Source organism: Sorex fumeus, unplaced genomic scaffold, assembly GCF_029834395.1.
Source record: "Sorex fumeus unplaced genomic scaffold, SorFum_2.1 ptg000008l, whole genome shotgun sequence".
NCBI lineage: Eukaryota > Metazoa > Chordata > Mammalia > Eulipotyphla > Soricidae > Sorex > Sorex fumeus.
The window spans coordinates 67,076,299-67,094,786 of record NW_026606065.1 but is presented as its reverse complement, the minus strand read 5'-3'; the positions used below and the strand labels follow the sequence as shown (position 1 = coordinate 67,094,786).

Below are 18,488 nucleotides of genomic sequence, written 5' to 3'. Positions count from 1 at the left end.
TCGGGTTGGCCATGTTGGCTGTGTGCAAGGCAAACGCTCTACCGCTGTGCTATCGCTCCAGCTCCCCACCCCCCCAAAAAAACACCTTTAACTCATTCAAAGACAATCACAGAGCTGAAGCCAAGATCTTCCTAAACGTCTGGTGCAGGCCAGAACAGAATGTGGTGTTAAATCATTTCTGCAGATGACATGGCATTGCTTCTTCTGAATTACATCTGGCAGTAAACTTTCCACACCTGGTTCCCTGGGCCTTAGGGAAATTCTCTGTGCTACCCCATACCATGTCTGCTACACTTGAGGAAAGCAAAAATACATTTCAGTGTGCTATTTATGTTGGTACTTTCCTGATAGCAAGACAATCCAGGCCCAGGAAACAATAACTTATTCCTAAGACTGAGGTTTTTACTTTCTTCCTGCACTTTATGGTGGGGAGAGAATAGACATGAAAGTCTGCCAAATTCTATCATAGTCATAAGCCATTATCTTCATTATTATTATTAAACTCAAGATGATCCAACAAGCCTCCTTTCAACAATGCATCTTTAAAAATATAATTTGCAGTAAAAGAACAATGAGACTTTTTAATTTTACTATCTCCCATTTTCCCCATGTAAAAGCAAACAATTGGTTTCTATTTTATTCAGTGACAAACAAATTTTATTGTTAATTTGGTGATTTGCTAATATCACTCTGACTAGTACATTTTAATAAATGCAAATTATATAACTAATGGAATAAAATTAACACTTAGAGCAATAGTTTTATGGGAAAATTGATAACCAGCTAGCACTAAAATATACTTAGTGTGTAGAAAATCTAAAAACTCCCTGAGAGGGAAGTATTTTTAGACATCGCTAAAGTGTTTCTTGATCATTTAAAGAAAACAGAATACAATCAGCAATCCAGAAAGGAAAACGGACTTACTCATTTCCCCACCCCAAAGTCAGCTCTCTGGAAAATAGAACCTTTACTCTTAATTGCAGGCTTCAGTGATAGCACAAGCAGGTAGGGTGTTTGCCTTGCATGCAGCCGACCTGGGTTCAATTCCTTCGTCCCTCTCGGAGAGCCCAGCAAGCTTCCGAGAGTATCCCGCCCGCATGGCAGAGCCTGGTAAGCTCCTGTGACGTATTCAATATGCCAAACACAGTAGCAACAAGTCTCACATGAAGATGTTACTGGTGTCTGTTCGAGCAAACTGATGAACAACAGGAGGACAGTGCTGCAGTGCTACTCTTAATTGCAGTTTGCCACTCGCTAGCTATCTCACACACTGGGCTTAAGAAGAAGAAACTTTCATTAAAGAGTAAAAACACAACGCTTGAGTAGAGACAATTCTTTTCATTGTCTTTTCTTAATCAAGGGCACACAAATTTCACCTAACCTTATCCCTCAAAAATGAGAAATTGAATTCCAATGATGCTAAAGCAAATTCCATTTCTCAGTGAAACTTTTAATACTTTACCAAGAAAATGTAACATTACTAACAGTGACAGGAAATAAAATTATAAATAAGGTAATTTGGTTCATTAAGGCAAATATAATCATTATCTTAGTAAAAACTTCTTCAGATGAATGAAATACCTAAGAATTGAATGAAGTTTCGTCAGCAGTTTCTTTCCATTTGCTACATGGCCAGAGGGAGGAGGTTGTTGGGGACATTATTGCATTACTGCATTATATTGCACATTTCTTATATTGCATTATATTGCATATTTCTTATATACATAATGCAATAATGAACATGGATAATATGTTAAGTGAAAAAAAAAAACAGTACAAAGGGGCAAATCTTGCATGATTCCATGTGACATGTCCATAACATAAAAATCCACAGAGATGGCAGATTAGCAGTTGCCTAAAGTTAGGGGATTCAAGAGTATTGTAGGATGACAGCTAAAATGTGTAGAGTGTCCTTCAAGCATTTGAAGATATCCTAACACTGTTTATGATGCAGACAACAGAACTCTAAATATATGTAGAAAACACCGTCTTGGACATTTTAAATGGGTAAATTGTGTGTGGCCGTTGTCTCAATAAAGTCTCTACATAAGGCATTCCAAACTCTAGGTATGCTGAAAACGTTTTTTAACATCATCTTAGTATCTTCCATAGGATACTGATCTCTGTTCCACCTTTTCTGTATTTAAGCATTTTGATAAACAATACTGTGAATATTGGGCTGGAGCGATAGCACAGCGGTAGGGCATTTGCCTTGCACGCGGCCAACCTGGAAGACCCTGGTTTGATTCCTCTGCCCATCTCGGAGACCCCAGCAAGCTACCAAGAGTATCTTGCCCACAGGGCAGAGCTTGGCAGGCTACCCGTAGTGTATTAGATATGCCATGTGAGTAACAATAAGTCTCACAATGGAGACGTTACTGGGGCTGCTCGAGCAAATCGATGAACAACGGGAGGACAGTGACAGTGAATGTGAATATTATCATTTGAATCTTCGAGGACTACCCTGTTGCTACACCACACACCTGTCCTAAGAATGTCAGCAGCCCTTCACCTGTCTCTCTAGGTCTCCTTTTGTGCCTTCCCCCAGTAGCCTCCTCTTGGCACACTCAGCTCAGCAGAACAGGCAGCAGAATCGCGGATCTGTTATCTGTGTCATTGTTTATTCCCTTACTATGTTCTTTAAACTCTAATATAGATGGGATCACTCAGTATTTGCCCGTGCTTGATTCGGTTCATTCAGCATGGTATCTTCCAGTTCCATCCAAGATGCCTGCAGCAAACTGCAGAGTTTCACCTTCTCTTACTGCTTAATAGTATTCATGCAAATTGTTATGTACAGTTGATTCCATTTTACTGTGGACTAGTATTCTATAGTATTAGAGCGTCACAATCTAACCATCCACCTGTTAAATAACATTTGGCTTATTCCCAGTTTTGTGCGAACAGAAATTATCATTAGTCTGGGGCAAATGCTTGAGAATAATTGCTAGATTATGTTAAATACCAATTTAATATCAACAGTGGTAATGTTTCTTAAAAAAAAATGAAGATCACATTCAATAACTACTCTTCAATGGCATTGTGGTTTTTTTGTAACAAAATTACTTCCTTAAAGATAACATTTACTGAACACTTACGCTAATGAACCAAGCACTATGCTGTGTATTTAAACATATTACCTTGTATAATGCCTGCCTCACAAATGAACTAGGATCTTGATCATTATCTCCACCTCAAAAATAAGAAAACTGAGATACAGAAGAGAATCTGGATCTAATTCAGTATCACAAAACTAAAATGTGTAGGGCTGGAGTGATAGCACAGTGGGTAGGGCGTTTGCCATGCACGCGGTCGATGGGAGTTTGATTCCCAGCATCCCATATGGTCCCCCAAGCACCGCCAGGAATAATTCCTAAGTGCAGCACCCGGAGTAACCCTTCTGCATCACCAGGTGTAACCCAAAAAGCAAAAAATAAAAACAAATAAATAAAAACTAAAATGTGAAGAGCTCGCATTTAAACAACAAAGTATATTCCTGTCAATTCATGTCAACATTAACTCCCATTCCTATAACATAAGGATACCAAAAGTACATATGTACCCAAAAAGTCTGTATTTAGATACTAATGTTCACATGTGATTATCCCTCTTCCTAAATAAGAATGATTTCCATACTGCAGACATAACTAAAATCAATAATCTAGTATATGTACAACTATTGCAAAAAGAGCAAGCAGAATAGAGGAGATGGAATAAAGTTTTTGTTCCACTTTTCTCTATAAACTTTCTTTTAGGTTAGTTTTCTTTAATTTTGCAAATAGAAAGCCTAGGGACATATAAGAAAGAGGAAAGGAACTAAAAGTATGAGGACTGGAGGGAGAGTAAACGAGGTAACATGCTTGCCTGCACATAACTAGCCCAGGTTTTATTCCTGGTACCCCATGTGGTCCCAAGAGCCCCACTAAAAGTGATTTCTAAGCACAGAACCAGGAGAAAGCCCTGCACACCCCTACGTGTGGTCCAAAACAGAGCAAAACAAAATAAAAAGGAAGTGAAGATATGGATTAAAAACTGCACACAGTTTTAGAACAGGGTCTGATGTTATATGTGATGACCATAGCTAATGCTGTACTACAATATATAACATGGTAAGTAGCTAAAAGTGCCAATCTCGAGGCCACATGGCAATGAGAAAAACAATGTTTTTCTTTTTGGTCTTTTCACCTAATTTTCTCAAAAGCTCTGGCCACTGGCCCCATGCAACAAACACCACATACTCAGATTCCCCATAGGAAAATCCTAGGATTCCTTACTCGCCATTCACAAACATAGTCAATTAGAAAACAGAATATAGAACATAAAATACATGAAACCTACTTGCAATTGAACAGAATTGTGCTGAAGACCTTCCACAATAGAAGAAAATCTGTCAATATTTCTTTCTTCTCCAGCTGATGTTAAAGCTTCTAAAACTTCTTCAAGGCTATTAAAATATTTGAATTTCTTATTAAATTGCAAATAAAAAGCAAACTTAAATGTTGTAATATAATTGTACTTTGCCTGCTGAATTACAAAATCACTTCTGGACAAACAAACATTTTAAAATTTGCTTATTGATTACATGATTACAAATAATGTTCCAAAAATTATGGTTTAATTTGTTCCGAAGAACCCCAGGAAACTTACTTACCAAGGATATGTATAGTGTCCTTACTGTATACATTAGTCACTATTTAAACAAACAAGCAATCAAAGTTGTTATTAAAATGAACAGCTCACTTTAATGTAAATAATTCAATGAAGTAAGTATTCTCCCTTATTACAGATAAGGGAACTGAGGCAAGACAGAATCTGTCTAAAGTCTCACATCTACTAAATAGGAAAGCTAGGATCTGAAACCAGTTTGTCTGTGCAGTGAGACCTATATAAAGTCTATTTACATGCTTTTGAGTGCAAATAAGTTCTGATAACAAAAAAAAATCGTGAGTAAGAAATTAATAGTCAACTATAAGACACAGTCATTAAGCAAGAAATAGCTTTTTCTCCTTTGAAGATTGACAGCACTCAGCAGCTCAGAATGACTACAGCAGCTGTTGGTAGGCAAACACATAGCCCTAAAACATTATCATTTTGCAATAAGGATACTGAGAGGTAATCATGTCTGGTCCTTTATCTATTTTCAGCATGCAGTTCTTATCCAGATAATTTTCAACTATCTTTGTCATAGCGGTCCCTTCTCTATCCCAACTGCTTTCTCCCCCAGCACTGAGGCAGGCCTCCATGGACCAATCCTCCTGGTACTTGTTTCCACTGTCCTTGGGTGCTCGTCTCATATTATGTTCTTATACTCCACAAATGAGTCCAATCACTCCACTTCTATCCCTCTCCTTCTGTATTATTTCATTCAGCATGATACTCTCCATGTCCATCCACTTATTAAGGAGAGAAAGGGAAGGGGGAGCACCTGCCATAGAGATAGGCTGGGCGGGGGGAGGGAAATTGGGGTCATTGGTGGTGGGAAATGTACATTGGTGGAGGGATGGGTCTTGAAACACTGTATAACTGAATCCAACCATAAACAGCTTGTAATTGTGCATCTCACGGTGATTCATTAATACAAAAAAAAAACCACAACTTTATCATCTACACCATTTTGATGGTGATATGAAAATCAAGAATTAAATCATAGAAGTGAACAGAGGAAAAAGAAAATAAAGAATGTTTAACACACTGACACCAAGAGAGGTGAACCACTTGAATGTGGCTTAACTAACATACACAGCAGGACTTTGATGTGTTTTAAAAAAAAAAAAAATCCGGAAGAAGTAAAGGACAAGAAGACCAAAGAGGAGAGAAGAAGAAACAGCAGGTAAAGGAAATAGGAGAAAAAAGTAGAAAGAAGAGGGCAGAGGAAGACAGGAGGAAAGGAGAAGCAGTGGCAGATGTCTTAGGTATCAGTATTAAATTCACTCTTTCACTTATACAGCGCAATCAACATCTCAAAGTGGGTAAGGAAAGTGCTAAAGCTGTTGGTCTGGCTTTGCATGCTGGGATTGCAGCCAGTTTCAGCCAAGGTCACAAATACATATATGCCACATAAGGTTCGGGAGTAAAAGGCCAAGATGAACGATGGCTGCTGAGTGTCCAGCTAGATCCAAAAGGAGCAGCCCACACAGTCACTAGCCCCAGCAGAAGTAGCAGAGTTGGTGCGGGAGGTGACTGTTTAGGACTCTGCCTGTTCTTATTTCATTTTGTTCTTTTGGTTGTTCAGTTTTAAGTTTTATTCTTTCTTAATAGCAAGTCATATGATATCTCGGAAGTCCCAAATATAATCAGAATCCTCAATCTTCTTTAAAAAGCAGGGAGAGTTTAAGTGTTCTGGTCTTTTAGTTGGAATCTGAACAAACACAGTGGGCTTCAACATTTAAACCTTTGGCATATATTTCATAAGCCAAGAGCAGGCTTCCTCAAGTAGTAAAGGACTATTAAACATATTACTTTCAAAACCTGCCTTTCATTGTGCTTGTCCAATAGTGATATCTGCGTCAGTTACAAGATAAATTAATTCAACATGGAGAAAAAATTATATAAGAAACAATCCACTTGTATAGATAAACATTTGACTTAGATTATTTCCCTTAGAACTTGAGTTCAGAACAAGCTGAAAATAAGTAACACAAAGAAGTTTATCATAGAAACACAGCTACAAAACCAAGTAAAAATAATTATTGTTCAAATATTTCTGTTCAGTGAGTATAAATCTAAATCTACTATTCAAGCATACTTTATTTAATTATGTTCAGGAATGAAAGCATTAAGTGAATCAAACTATGTCATGTTATAACAGAATTAAAGGAGTAAGTTAAGATGACTTACATGTTTTCCTCTCCTACAATGCATACTGCAGAAAGGAGTTTCACCACATCAGTCATCATATTGGGATACTCTGGATCGATGGCTTTGGCTAATAATGACAGACTTCTCTCTTCACTCATAATTCTTTCCAAGCCGTACTATAACATAGCACAAAGAAATTAAAGGTTATAAGTTAGTTAGGGAATGTGTGCCCTAAAGGAAATGTAGTTATTTAAAATTCTTTATAGGATAATGCATTTTACACTTAGTAAAAGGCCAAGAAAAATAAAGAATGGACAAGAAAAATGAAAAATGTAAAACACCCTGAAGAATTTATGAAAGTAGTCATTTTAAATCAAGAATGTTAACCAAATGCAGACAACCCCTCCAGGATTAAAACAACATGACTGATAATTGCTAGTAAAGAAACAATGAAGGAACAAAGATTTTCCAGTAGGAACACACAAAGTGTATAGCTACTGAAGCAGGCAGTAAAATGAGAAAATTACTGCCAAGATCAGTGATGTACTACTGTGTAAATACTCAGGGCAGCAAATCCCAGTGAACCGCATGGATTATTTAGGACTATAGTGCAGGCTCTGGCACTTTGGTGGTGCCAAAACTGGACTCCTCAGATATAAATTTACCACCTTAGAAACCAGTGTTACTTCTAAGGGGAAAAGTTAAGTTTAATTTAAAAATTAATTTTAAGGGTTTGGAGCAATAGTACAGCAGGTAGGGCATTAGCCTTGCACATACCCAACCCACGCACCTCCAGGAGTAATTCATGAGTACAGAGCCAGGAGTAACTCCAGAGCATCACAGGTGTGCCCCCCAACCAAAATAAATAAAACTCTCATCAACAAACACTACATAAAAAAATAATATTGATTTTAAGCAAGTATATTTTAATCATATTACATGGGTACGTAACTAAAATGAAACACTGAAATGAATTTTACTTTTTCTCTTTCAAAGCAATCAATATTCAATGCTATTTATTTTACACTTAGAGCAAGCTCAATTCAGATTAGTCACACTCAAGAGTTCTTTAGCCCAAGTGGCTACCATATGATAGAGGTCCGGTCTAGAGAGAATCATTCGTAAATGAGCAAAAGCTTAAGAAAAACTTGTGCCGATACCATGCAAGAACAACCATAATGTGTTTATGTTTTCTAATCAGAATGATGTTACCTGAAAAATGATAGCGTTGCAAATATATCGTATAAATAAGATAACTTTGGATAGGATAAAGTCTGTTTGCTAGATGTCATACCCTTTTGGAAGATAAGCTATATTCATATTTTATATTTGTATACATATTCCTTTATTTACAAGATATATGTATCTTTTGATTTAAGAAAATATTCATCTTTTAGGGTACACTTACAATTCTACTGAAGGAATCAAATAACAGAGAACAGACAATAGAAGGGAAAAAATTACTATTTATTTACCAAGCATCCTAGAGCCTATTTGTAAAGAATGAAAAATTTGTTCAATAAGTTACAAGTATGCACTAAAGAAAATCCTTTCACACAATTACAAACCTATGAACTATTAAAAAAAAACTAATTATTCGCACTAGATAAGTATCAAAGTAGAATCTAGAAAAGTTTAGATGCAAATGTTTTGAGTGTTATAAAACCCCTCTGATGGCCTCCCTCTCTTGTATATGGCCTGTATGCAAAAGCAAGCTCTCACATTGTATTAATTTATGCTTAAATTATTCTAAGGTACAGATACAAAGGAGAAAGTACAAGTAGAAGGACCAAAGAACACAGGATTTAATTTTTTATCGTTCTGTTTTGTTGGTGAATGTAAAAATTTACAGAGACAATAAACACAGTAAGGTGGTGCTCACTTTTATGATGGTGTGGGCTATTTATAACTGCAAACAAACCAAATAAGAGGAACAGCTAGACAAAACTACACTTTGGAACCCATTCCAGAAAACTGTCAGAGGTTGATAAAGTTCCAACTCAAAAAGTCACTCGGACACGCATCACCAACTACCAGAAGGTTGGCTCCATCCTAATAAACCTCAAACTCAGGTTTAAGTTGTTTTTCTCTAATAGCTTCCCTTCATCTTCTGCCCGCCTGGTTGTCCTTAACCAGTACCTACCCTTCCGGAATCAGAATTTTGTGTTTCCTACACTCTCTCAAGATGGCTCTGGCTGTTTCCAAGCAATACAATCTACCTTCTGTGTCAAGTCCTCTGTCCTGAACCAACGTGTGTGAAAGATGAAACTGGAGCATTCTGATTTCCTAGTTTTGACCAACATCTTGTGATCCCCAAAATTTCATCTGATTTTGCAAACATAAAAATATGTAGTATTGGTGTGTTTCAAAACTGTAATGCGCACAGATTACCACCACTCAGCATCTTGAACTAAATAAAATTGCTTTCTATTTGAATCAAATGAGTCTCTCTTTTTTTTTTAAGTCAAGAAAAATCAAACAAAAACTGTTGACATTGAGACAAATAGTCAACTTACCAGAATTGGCACCTAAAAGTGCTTTAAAAAAAGGCTTTTTGAAAGTTAGAGAACTGGTGACAAACTGTGGAAGGTCTAAGGATGTCTCTCTCTTGAATGTCAAGGACCCACTCTGGATTATACGAAAACCCCTGTGTTCTAGACTGAGGACCAATACATTCCATTTGCATTCACCTGGATCCTATTATTACCTAACAGACAGAATTTCAGTCATCCAAGACACGTTTAGATAAGAGTACGCATTCAAGTACCTTAAATTCCTACGTGGGATGCCTAAATACGCATGCTTAACTTCTGGTGAGTTGATCCCAGTACTAGAGGTCATTTGGGGAAGGGGCTGACTTCTGGAACGAATCACTGCACTGCATACACCTCAGAGCACATGAAATATGTTGACTGACAAAAATGAAGCCCCTATTTTAATTGTGTTCTGAATATAGTAGCATTTTCGTCCTGACTTGAATTTTCTTCGTAATGAGTACTCAAAATCATCTTCCACTAGCCAGTGGGGTATGGAGGGGCAACTACTTAAAACTTTGGGACTAAATGACTATCATGTGGTGACCAGAAGGGAACTGGAAGGTGACTAAATTGCTACAAAGGGGACAAATATTTCATGAAAGACAGAACTGGACTTTCAGGAGCTGGAGAGACAGCCTACCGGGTAGGGCGTTTGTCTTGCATGCGGCCAACCCGGGTTCAATTCCCAGCATCCCATATGGTCCCCTGAGCACTACCAGAAGGAACTCCTGAGTGCAGAGCCAGGAGTAATCCCTGTGCATCACCAGTTGTGACCCAAAAAGAAGAACTGGGATTTTAGTGGTGAAGGCTTAGTAGCTTAAATACTGATTTTGCACCATGCTATGTTACAATGCAGTAGAGTTTCTTTTTTAATAAAAATTGTCCAACTAAGCATATGAAATTCAAATTCATTCATTGCATCTATTGTGTAAATGCTAGTACCAAACAAGGCACCACACTTTTTTACTCTTTAAAGCCTGCATTTTTGTCAATGAACTCATAAAGATTCCACATTCTCCAATGGAGACGTTACTGGGCCCGCTCGAGCAAATTGACGATCAACGGGAGGGCCTTTACCTTTACCTTTACCTTTATTAAAGTACACAAGAAACCATCAAACTGGTTTGGGTGGGGGCAAGGGTGGGTAGGAACACTACAAAAACATTTCATGTACTTTTAAGTTCAGACATTATAATAGTAATTCCAAGTATCAGTAACCTAACTTTTTATCTTTATTAATAATGGTGATAACAATAAATGAAAATGAAAATTTGTTCCAATTCAACAAATACAAACTATAAGTAAAGCAATTTACTATTATGAGAATACATTATTTTAGATTAAAAAGTTTATTCAGTCCAAATTGGTCAAATAAAGTCCAATTTAGTCTCAAAACAAGTGGGAATACCATCATTTTTGTGCCACTGCACATTCCTATAATACTTCTCTCAAAATTCAAATGATGAGACAAAAGCTTCTTTGGTTTGAAAAAAAGTTCTCTATCATAATCAACATTAGAAAACAAATTTTCTAATGTTGTCTTTGTGGCAGGTCTGAATGTTGGAGAAAATTCCAAATAACAGTGGTGGGTCTTTTGTAGTAATATTGAATGTTGACCAACGCAGAGAGACAGAGAGAGACAGAGAGAGAGAGAGAGAGAGAGAGATGGAAATCTGCCACACAGGTGGGAGGTGGGGTATACTGGGGTTCTTGGAGGTGGAAAATGTGCACTGGTGAAGGGACGGGTGTTTTATCATTGTATGACTGACCGAGATTTGAACTGAAAGGTTTTGTACTGTTCTCACCGTGATTCAACAAATAAAAAATATATTAAAAAAAAAAAAAAAGTTCTCTACTCTCAGTCTTTCCAGCCCCAGCGAATCATTCATTTCTAGCATTTCTAGTCTCACTCTCTATGGAGACTCCTGCAGTGCTTACACAACCAGTATAGTGTGACTTCTTCTAATCAGCAATTCCTAATTATTTTCTCCATTTACTCTTAAGATTTTAAGAAAGGTCACTTCATATATCTAAAACATCCACATTACAGTACACCCAGTATCTAAAGGATCTGTGGATTCCACAAAGTTTCCCCTTGAAAAATAAATGGAGAAAAAAAATGCAACACTGGTTAAAAATAGAAAACTTAACTTTAAAAAAAAGTAGGGACTGCATGGAGGCAGGTGGAGGGTAGGAAAAGGGGGCATTTACCGGGATATTTGTGGTGGGGAATATGCACTGGTGGAGGGATAGGTGTTTGATCATTGTGAGATTGTAACCCAAACATGAAAGCTTGTAACTATCTCATGGTGATTCAATAAAATTTTTAAAAGTCAGGAAAAGTATAAAAATAAAAAATAATTATAAAGTATTTGCTATTTAGTAAAAAAAAAAGTGTCAGAAATTCTAATGTCATCACAGTACTCAAGTGTTGAATACTCTGAAGATTCATTTTAAAATAATAAGACATGGGGCAAGAGCAAGAGTACAAGGAAGGCACTTGCACTGCACACATGGCTGACCCAGGTTTGATCCCCAGAACCCCATATGCCCCCCCACCAAGCTTTTTGGGAGTGAACCCTGTTCATAGAGTCAGGAGTTAGCTCTCACCACAGCCCAGTGTGATCAAAAATAATAATAATAATAATTAAAAGATAAAGGCACTGAAATTTAGAAATATGATTTTTTTTTCTGAAAATTACACATCCCACCACCATAGGCAAATTTTTCTCCCCTGCTCTCTTAAGGAGAACTAAAACACCAATGATATCACTGATCTTGAGGCAAATATGTTACATAACATGTTGGAGCTGAAGAGACATACAGGAAAGATCTAATAGATCAAAAGCACTCTCTTTTCGAATGTTTCATAATTTAATAACCAAATTATAAAGATCTGCCATTGTATTCAGTCACGATATTACTTCTATTAAGTAATTCCATTCTATTTCAAGTCTTGTTCTGTTTCCATTCATCTCATTATAGATTTTAACCATAAGAACTATTTCCAATTTAATTCTTTGTTAATATGTATTCTGCAGATCATAGCATAGTCACACACAACCTCAAAGCTAATTCATATTATACTTTTGAATTTTTAAAAAAAAGGGGGGGAGGGGAAGAAAAACTTAGTTTACATATGCAGAGTTAGGCACCAGAAGATCATTCACAAAATTATCCCCATTAAGAGATAGATGCTAAAAAAACTAAAAATCATTTAAACATATTCCTACTATGCACTGAACAATATTGTAGTTCATTATCTGATGCAATTCATCATGATGACTAATTCATGGGAACCCTTTAAGAGCTGATGAAGAAAGAACACAGCACAGGTTATCTACCTATGTACATACCTGTGTGTTCATCAAAGCCTTTAGACACTGTATGACTTTGTGCTGATTCTTCTTCACAATTTTGTCTTGCCTGCATTAGCATAAGAGATGTGTTAGAATTAGAATCTGACAGGCAAATTTAGCCTAGTTAAAAAAAAACAATTAGCTATACTTGCATTTTGCCACTAATCAGTCTCTCCAAAATGTCCAGTAATAATCCAAGTCCTTCATGCCCAAAGCTTTCCACCCAACTGGAAGAAAGAAGTTATGAAGTTAGTATTTTTGTATAAAATACCACAAATGTTATAATATTTTTACACTTGTGATTACTTATCATAAATGCAAGAATACCATATACAAAATCAGTCATGGTCCATAATCAAGTATTAAAGTGTGAGAGAGATTTATGTATTTCCTTTTAGTATATTTACATATCTAGTATACATATGGATCATGTATGTAGTCTTTAAAAATTGGGATGTTAAATGAAATATTGTCATCACAAAGAATAAAAATGAGCTTGTCAGACACACATCATGATATGTTGAGTAATATTTCCTAAAAAGATACGATATGATATTTCCCATGAAAATTAGAATAAAAAACAAATACAAACAACAGTGATATGGGAAAAAATACTTCTATGTACACTGTGACAGACTGATCATCAATAAATGTTCAAAATTATCAACCTCAATAAAATTTAGAGGGTTGGAGTAAAAACACAGTGGGTAGGGTATTGCCTTGCATGTGGTCGACTAGGGTTCAATTCCCAGCATCCCATATAGTTCCCTGAGCACTTCCAGGAGTATTTCCTGAGTGGATGAGCCAGGAGTAACCCCTGCATATTGCTGGGTGTGACCCAAAAAGCAAAAAAAAAAAAAAAAAAATAGAAGCTGCCATTCAGTCTGGGGCGGAGCGATAGCACAGTGGTAGGGCTTTTGCCTTGTGCACGGCTGCCCCAGCAGAGCCTGGTTCAATTCCTCCGCCCCTCTCGGAGAGCCGAGCAAGCTACTGAGAGTATCTCGCCCACACAGCAAAGCCTGGCAAGCTACCCCTGACGTATTCAATATGCCAAACACAGTAACAAGTCTCAAAATGGAGACGTTACTGGGCCCACTCAAGCAAATCAATGAACAATGGGAGGACAGTGTGACAATGCCATTCATTCTGTTTTACTTATTTTACTCTTCTCTGTCCAGTAAAATCAGGACAACCTAATTTTTAAACGCACTTACTTCCCTATAGAGGGGGAAAAACATGGAGGATAGCTATCAGAGTTTAAGGGGGAAAAAAAGTTAGATAGAAATTGGTATTTTCAAACCAGGGTGCTACTTAAAAGTGAGGACTTTACTCTCCACTATTAGGAACAAGCAGATTACCTGTAGGTACTTCAAGTCTTGCTTTCATATTTCATAAAAAGAAAAGAAAAAGCCTATAAGCAGCATGTTTAACGGTTTGCCTTACTGACATCTTATTCTGTATGTATTCTTATTTCACATTCAGCAGGAAAGCTAGAAATCAAATGCTGAGAGCTGTTCTTGAACCGGCACTGAGATGTGCGGACAGATCACTCCAGCAGCCCTCCTGAGTGAGAGCCCCCAGTGGGACTTTTTCATCGGAAATAAATCACCAGCAACCTCTATATTCAAGTATTTCATAAAGGATTTCATAAAGCTAACATAATAGTTTAGCTAACATCTGAAATAAATCATCTGAAATAAACCATCAACAACCTCTATATTCAAGTATTTCATAAAGAATTTCATAAAGCTAACATGAATAGCTTAGGATTATTGACTGCCATCAACTTAATCATTTTGAAAACAATGTTACTGATCCTAAAACTCGCCAATGTTAAAATATATAAATTTTATCTTGTGAACTTTCAAATAAGACATTGTGACACTTAAAAAGTTAGCATTTACTCTAAAATTAAGGAAACAGCAATCCAGCTAACTCAGTCTTTTGAGCTCAGAGAGTAGAGCTGTTTTTAAAATGTACCACCCTTAATATGAAAACTATAACTAAATTACAGAATCCACAGAAGTTTTAAAATCCACAATCTTTAGACCCACTGTATAAATTAGACACTATAGAATATGAATCATGAATATGAATCATTAAAGTAAAGGATATCCACTTGTGTATCTGTTAATTAGTAAAAACTTACTAAAAGGAATGTAAAGAGGCATTATGTCAAATTATTTTATACTATTTTCCCTCTTTTATAGACAGGAGGCTGGAACACAGCGGGTAGTACATTTGCCTTGCACACAGCCGGCCGAGGTTCGATTCCTCCGTCCCTCTCCCAGAGCCCCATAAGCTAATGAGAGTATCCCACCCACACAGCAGAGCCTGGCAAACTCCCCATGGCATATTCAATGTGCCAAAAACAGTAACAAGTCTCACAATAGAGAGGTAACTGGTGCCCGCTCAAGCAAATCAATGAACAACAGGAGGACAGTGCTACAGTGCTATAGACAGGGAGGAGGATGGAGAGAGAAGGGGCAGCCTCCCAAGCAGTGCTCAGGATCCAAGTATGTAATACAGCTCAAGCCCTATGGTCCCAGAGATTACCCAGACCACCCCAGCAGTGCTCAGGGCCCTCTAAAGCTACACCAATGACACTTAAAGAAGCATGTGGTGCCAGGTACCAGAATTCAGGTGCATGCTAGGCACACACCGTGACCCCGCTACTCTCTCTCCAGTCCTATAATACACTCTTGACTGGTAGTGAAAACTAATTTCTCAACAATAAAATCAGAGAGGACGGCGGCGCCCATCTCATCTTAATTCCAGGACCCCAGGTGTCCCCCGAGATGCCTGAAGAGAAGCAGTTTTGAGCGTCTGCCCTGCCCTCTTCACTCCTGACCTGACGGCGGCGCCCATCTCATCTTAATTCCAAGTCAGAACAGCTGCCGGCTTGCGACCCTGGGACCTCCATCTTTCCCTGCAGGACCCCAGGTGTCCCCCGAGATGCCTGAAGAGAAGCAGTTTTGAGCGTCTGCCCTGCCCTCTTCACTCCTGACCTGACGGCGGCGCCCATCTCATCCCAAACCCAGGGTTCTGTAGAGGCGTGGCCTCCTCAAAAGTGGGCGTGGCCTCAAAAGTGGGCGAGGCTTAATTTCCAGCGGGTGGCCGGATGTTTTCCCATACTAAGGAACCTACCAGGGAATCTAGTAACCCAACCTACTCAGCAATATGAAGAAACAAAGAAAATCTCCAACACAAGAGGAGAACAACGAAAACAATCTAGACCATTCTGTCAATACAGCTCACCTAAGGGACCTCTCTGACATAGAATTCAGGTACGAAGTCATCAAGATGTTCAATAAACTCAATGAAACAGTCAGACAGACAGCCAGTAACACCACAGAAAAAATCGACAAATTACGAGAAGAAATGAGGGCAGAAATGTCACGATTAAAAGATTCCATAGATGAAATGAGAAATTCAGTTTCTTCTCTTAAAAATAGAATGACCACAGCTGAAGAGAGAATCAGTGAGCTGAAGATCAGCTGCAACAAGCCAACACGCAACAACAAACAGTGGCAAGGGACCTCAAAATGGCTCTACAGAGAATCAGAGTCCTAGCAGATGACTCCAAGAGGAACAATATTAGAATCATGGGACTACCTGAACCTCAGGGAAACAATCCCAATGAAAAAAACACCGTCAAACAAATCATTGCTGAAAACTTCCCAGAGCTGCACAATGCAGCCATTCAGGTTCAAGGAGCCCGAAGGGTGCCAGCTAAAAGAGACCCCAACAAAAACACTCCAAGACATATCATAGTTAGAATGATCGATACGGCCGATAGAGACACAATACTGCAAGCAGCAAGAGCAAAGAAGGAAATCACATACAAAGGAGCATCCCTTAGATTCACAGCAGACCTATCAGAGGAAACCCTACAAGTCCGAAGGCAGTGGCGAGATATAGTCAAAAAACTCACGGAAATGAATGCTTCCCCAAGAATACTCTACCCGGCTAAACTCTCCCTCAAAATCGAAGGAACAGTACACTATTTTATAGATAAACAGCAGCTCAGGAACTTCATAGACTCAAAACCAAACCTAAAGCAAGGCCTAAAGGGGCTACTATAAGAAAAGACAAACCCTACAACCACAACACACCCGCACAGAAACATGACACAAAACCCCATAACCATTCTCTCTCTCAATGTCAACGGTCTAAGTTCACCAGTTAAGAGACACAGAGTGGCAAAATGGATACAGAGACAGAACCCAACATTCTGCTGCCTACAAGAAACTCATCTCAACAGCCAGAACAAACACAGACTCAAAGTCAAAGGATGGAAAACAATCCTGCAAGTAAACAGCCCCTTCAAAAAAGCTGGGGTGGCCATACTAGTATCCGACAACATTAATTTCACCTTGAAAAAGATTAGAAGGGACAGTGAAGGCTATTTTCTCTTCATCAAGGGATACGTACAACAGGAAGAAATCACACTCTTAAATGGATATGCACCTAATGAGGGAACAGCTAAATATTTAAAACAACTGCTAACAGATTTTAAGGAGGACATCACTACCAACACAATAGTACTCGGAGACTTCAACATCGCTTTATCACCTCTGGATAGATCAACAAGAACAAAACCCAGCAAGGAATTACTGGCTTTGAAAGAAGAAATAGAAGAGAAAGGGCTTAAGGACTTATACAGGGCTTTACACCCCAAAAAGAAAGAATACACATTCTTCTCCAGCGCGCACGGAACATTTTCCAAAATAGACCATGTGTTAGGACACAAAACATACCTCAACAGAATCAAGAAGATAGAAATAGTATCAGCCATCTTTTCAGACCATGATGCACTGAGGATAGAAGTGAATCACACACAGACACGGAGAACCAAATCAAACACCTGGAAATTAAACAACTCGATGCTGAACAATGAGTGGGTCAGGAACGAAGTCAAGGATGAAATCAAAAGATACCTGGAAACAAATGAGAATGAAGACACAAACTACCAGAACTTATGGGATGCAGTGAAAGCTGTATTAAGGGGAAAATTTATAGCTCTGCAAGCCTATCTTAAGTCGATAGAAACGATGCACATAAACAATTTGACCTCACAGCTCAAGACCTTAGAAAAGGATCAACAGAAAGAGCCTAAATCAGGCAGAAAGAAAGAGATCATAAAACTTAGAGCACAAATCAACGACATGGAAAACAAAGAAACAATCCGAAAGATCAATGAAACCAAGAGCTGGTTCTTCGAGAAAATAAATAAGATAGATAAACCACTAGCAACACTCACAAAGAAACAGAGAGAGAGAACCCTAATAAATCGAATCAGAAATAAGAATGGGGATATCACAACAGAAACTAAAGAAATTCAAGAGATCATCAGAGACTACTTTGAAAGTCTCTATGCCACGAAACACGAGAACCTGGAAGAAATGGATAAATTCCTGGATTCCTACCATCTCCCAAAGCTGAATCAAGAAGATATAGAGTACCTGAATAGACCTATTCACATCAAGGAAATTGAAACTGTAATCAAAAGTCTTCCCAAAAACAAAAGCCCAGGCCCAGACGGATTTACTAGCGAATTTTTCCAAACATTTAAAGAGGACCTATTGCCAATTCTTCTCAAGCTTTTCCAGGAAATTGAAAAAACAGAAACTCTCCCAAACAGCTTCTATGAAGCCCATATCTCGCTAATACCAAAAGGAAACAAAGACACCACAAGAAAAGAAAACTACAGGCCAATATCCCTGATGAACACAGATGCGAAGATTCTCAACAAAATACTAGCCAATAGAATACAACAACTCATCAAAAAGAT

At 38.0% G+C, this 18,488-nt stretch overlaps 1 protein-coding gene across 4 annotated transcripts in view; it reads right to left on the bottom strand.

Annotated features, from left to right (window-relative positions):
* Nucleotides 1-18,488, bottom strand: part of DIAPH3 (diaphanous related formin 3) — a 553,005-nt gene that overhangs the window by 365,496 nt on the left and 169,021 nt on the right. For all 4 annotated transcript variants that reach the window (XM_056109828.1, XM_056109829.1, XM_056109830.1 and 1 more), the window contains 4 exons: nucleotides 12,847-12,921; nucleotides 12,692-12,761; nucleotides 6,838-6,974; nucleotides 4,339-4,444 (listed from right to left, as the gene is read on the bottom strand). In XM_056109828.1, the coding sequence (XP_055965803.1) occupies nucleotides 4,339-4,444; nucleotides 6,838-6,974; nucleotides 12,692-12,761; nucleotides 12,847-12,921 (388 nt within the window). The remainder of the gene's footprint in view (nucleotides 1-4,338; nucleotides 4,445-6,837; nucleotides 6,975-12,691; nucleotides 12,762-12,846; nucleotides 12,922-18,488) is intronic.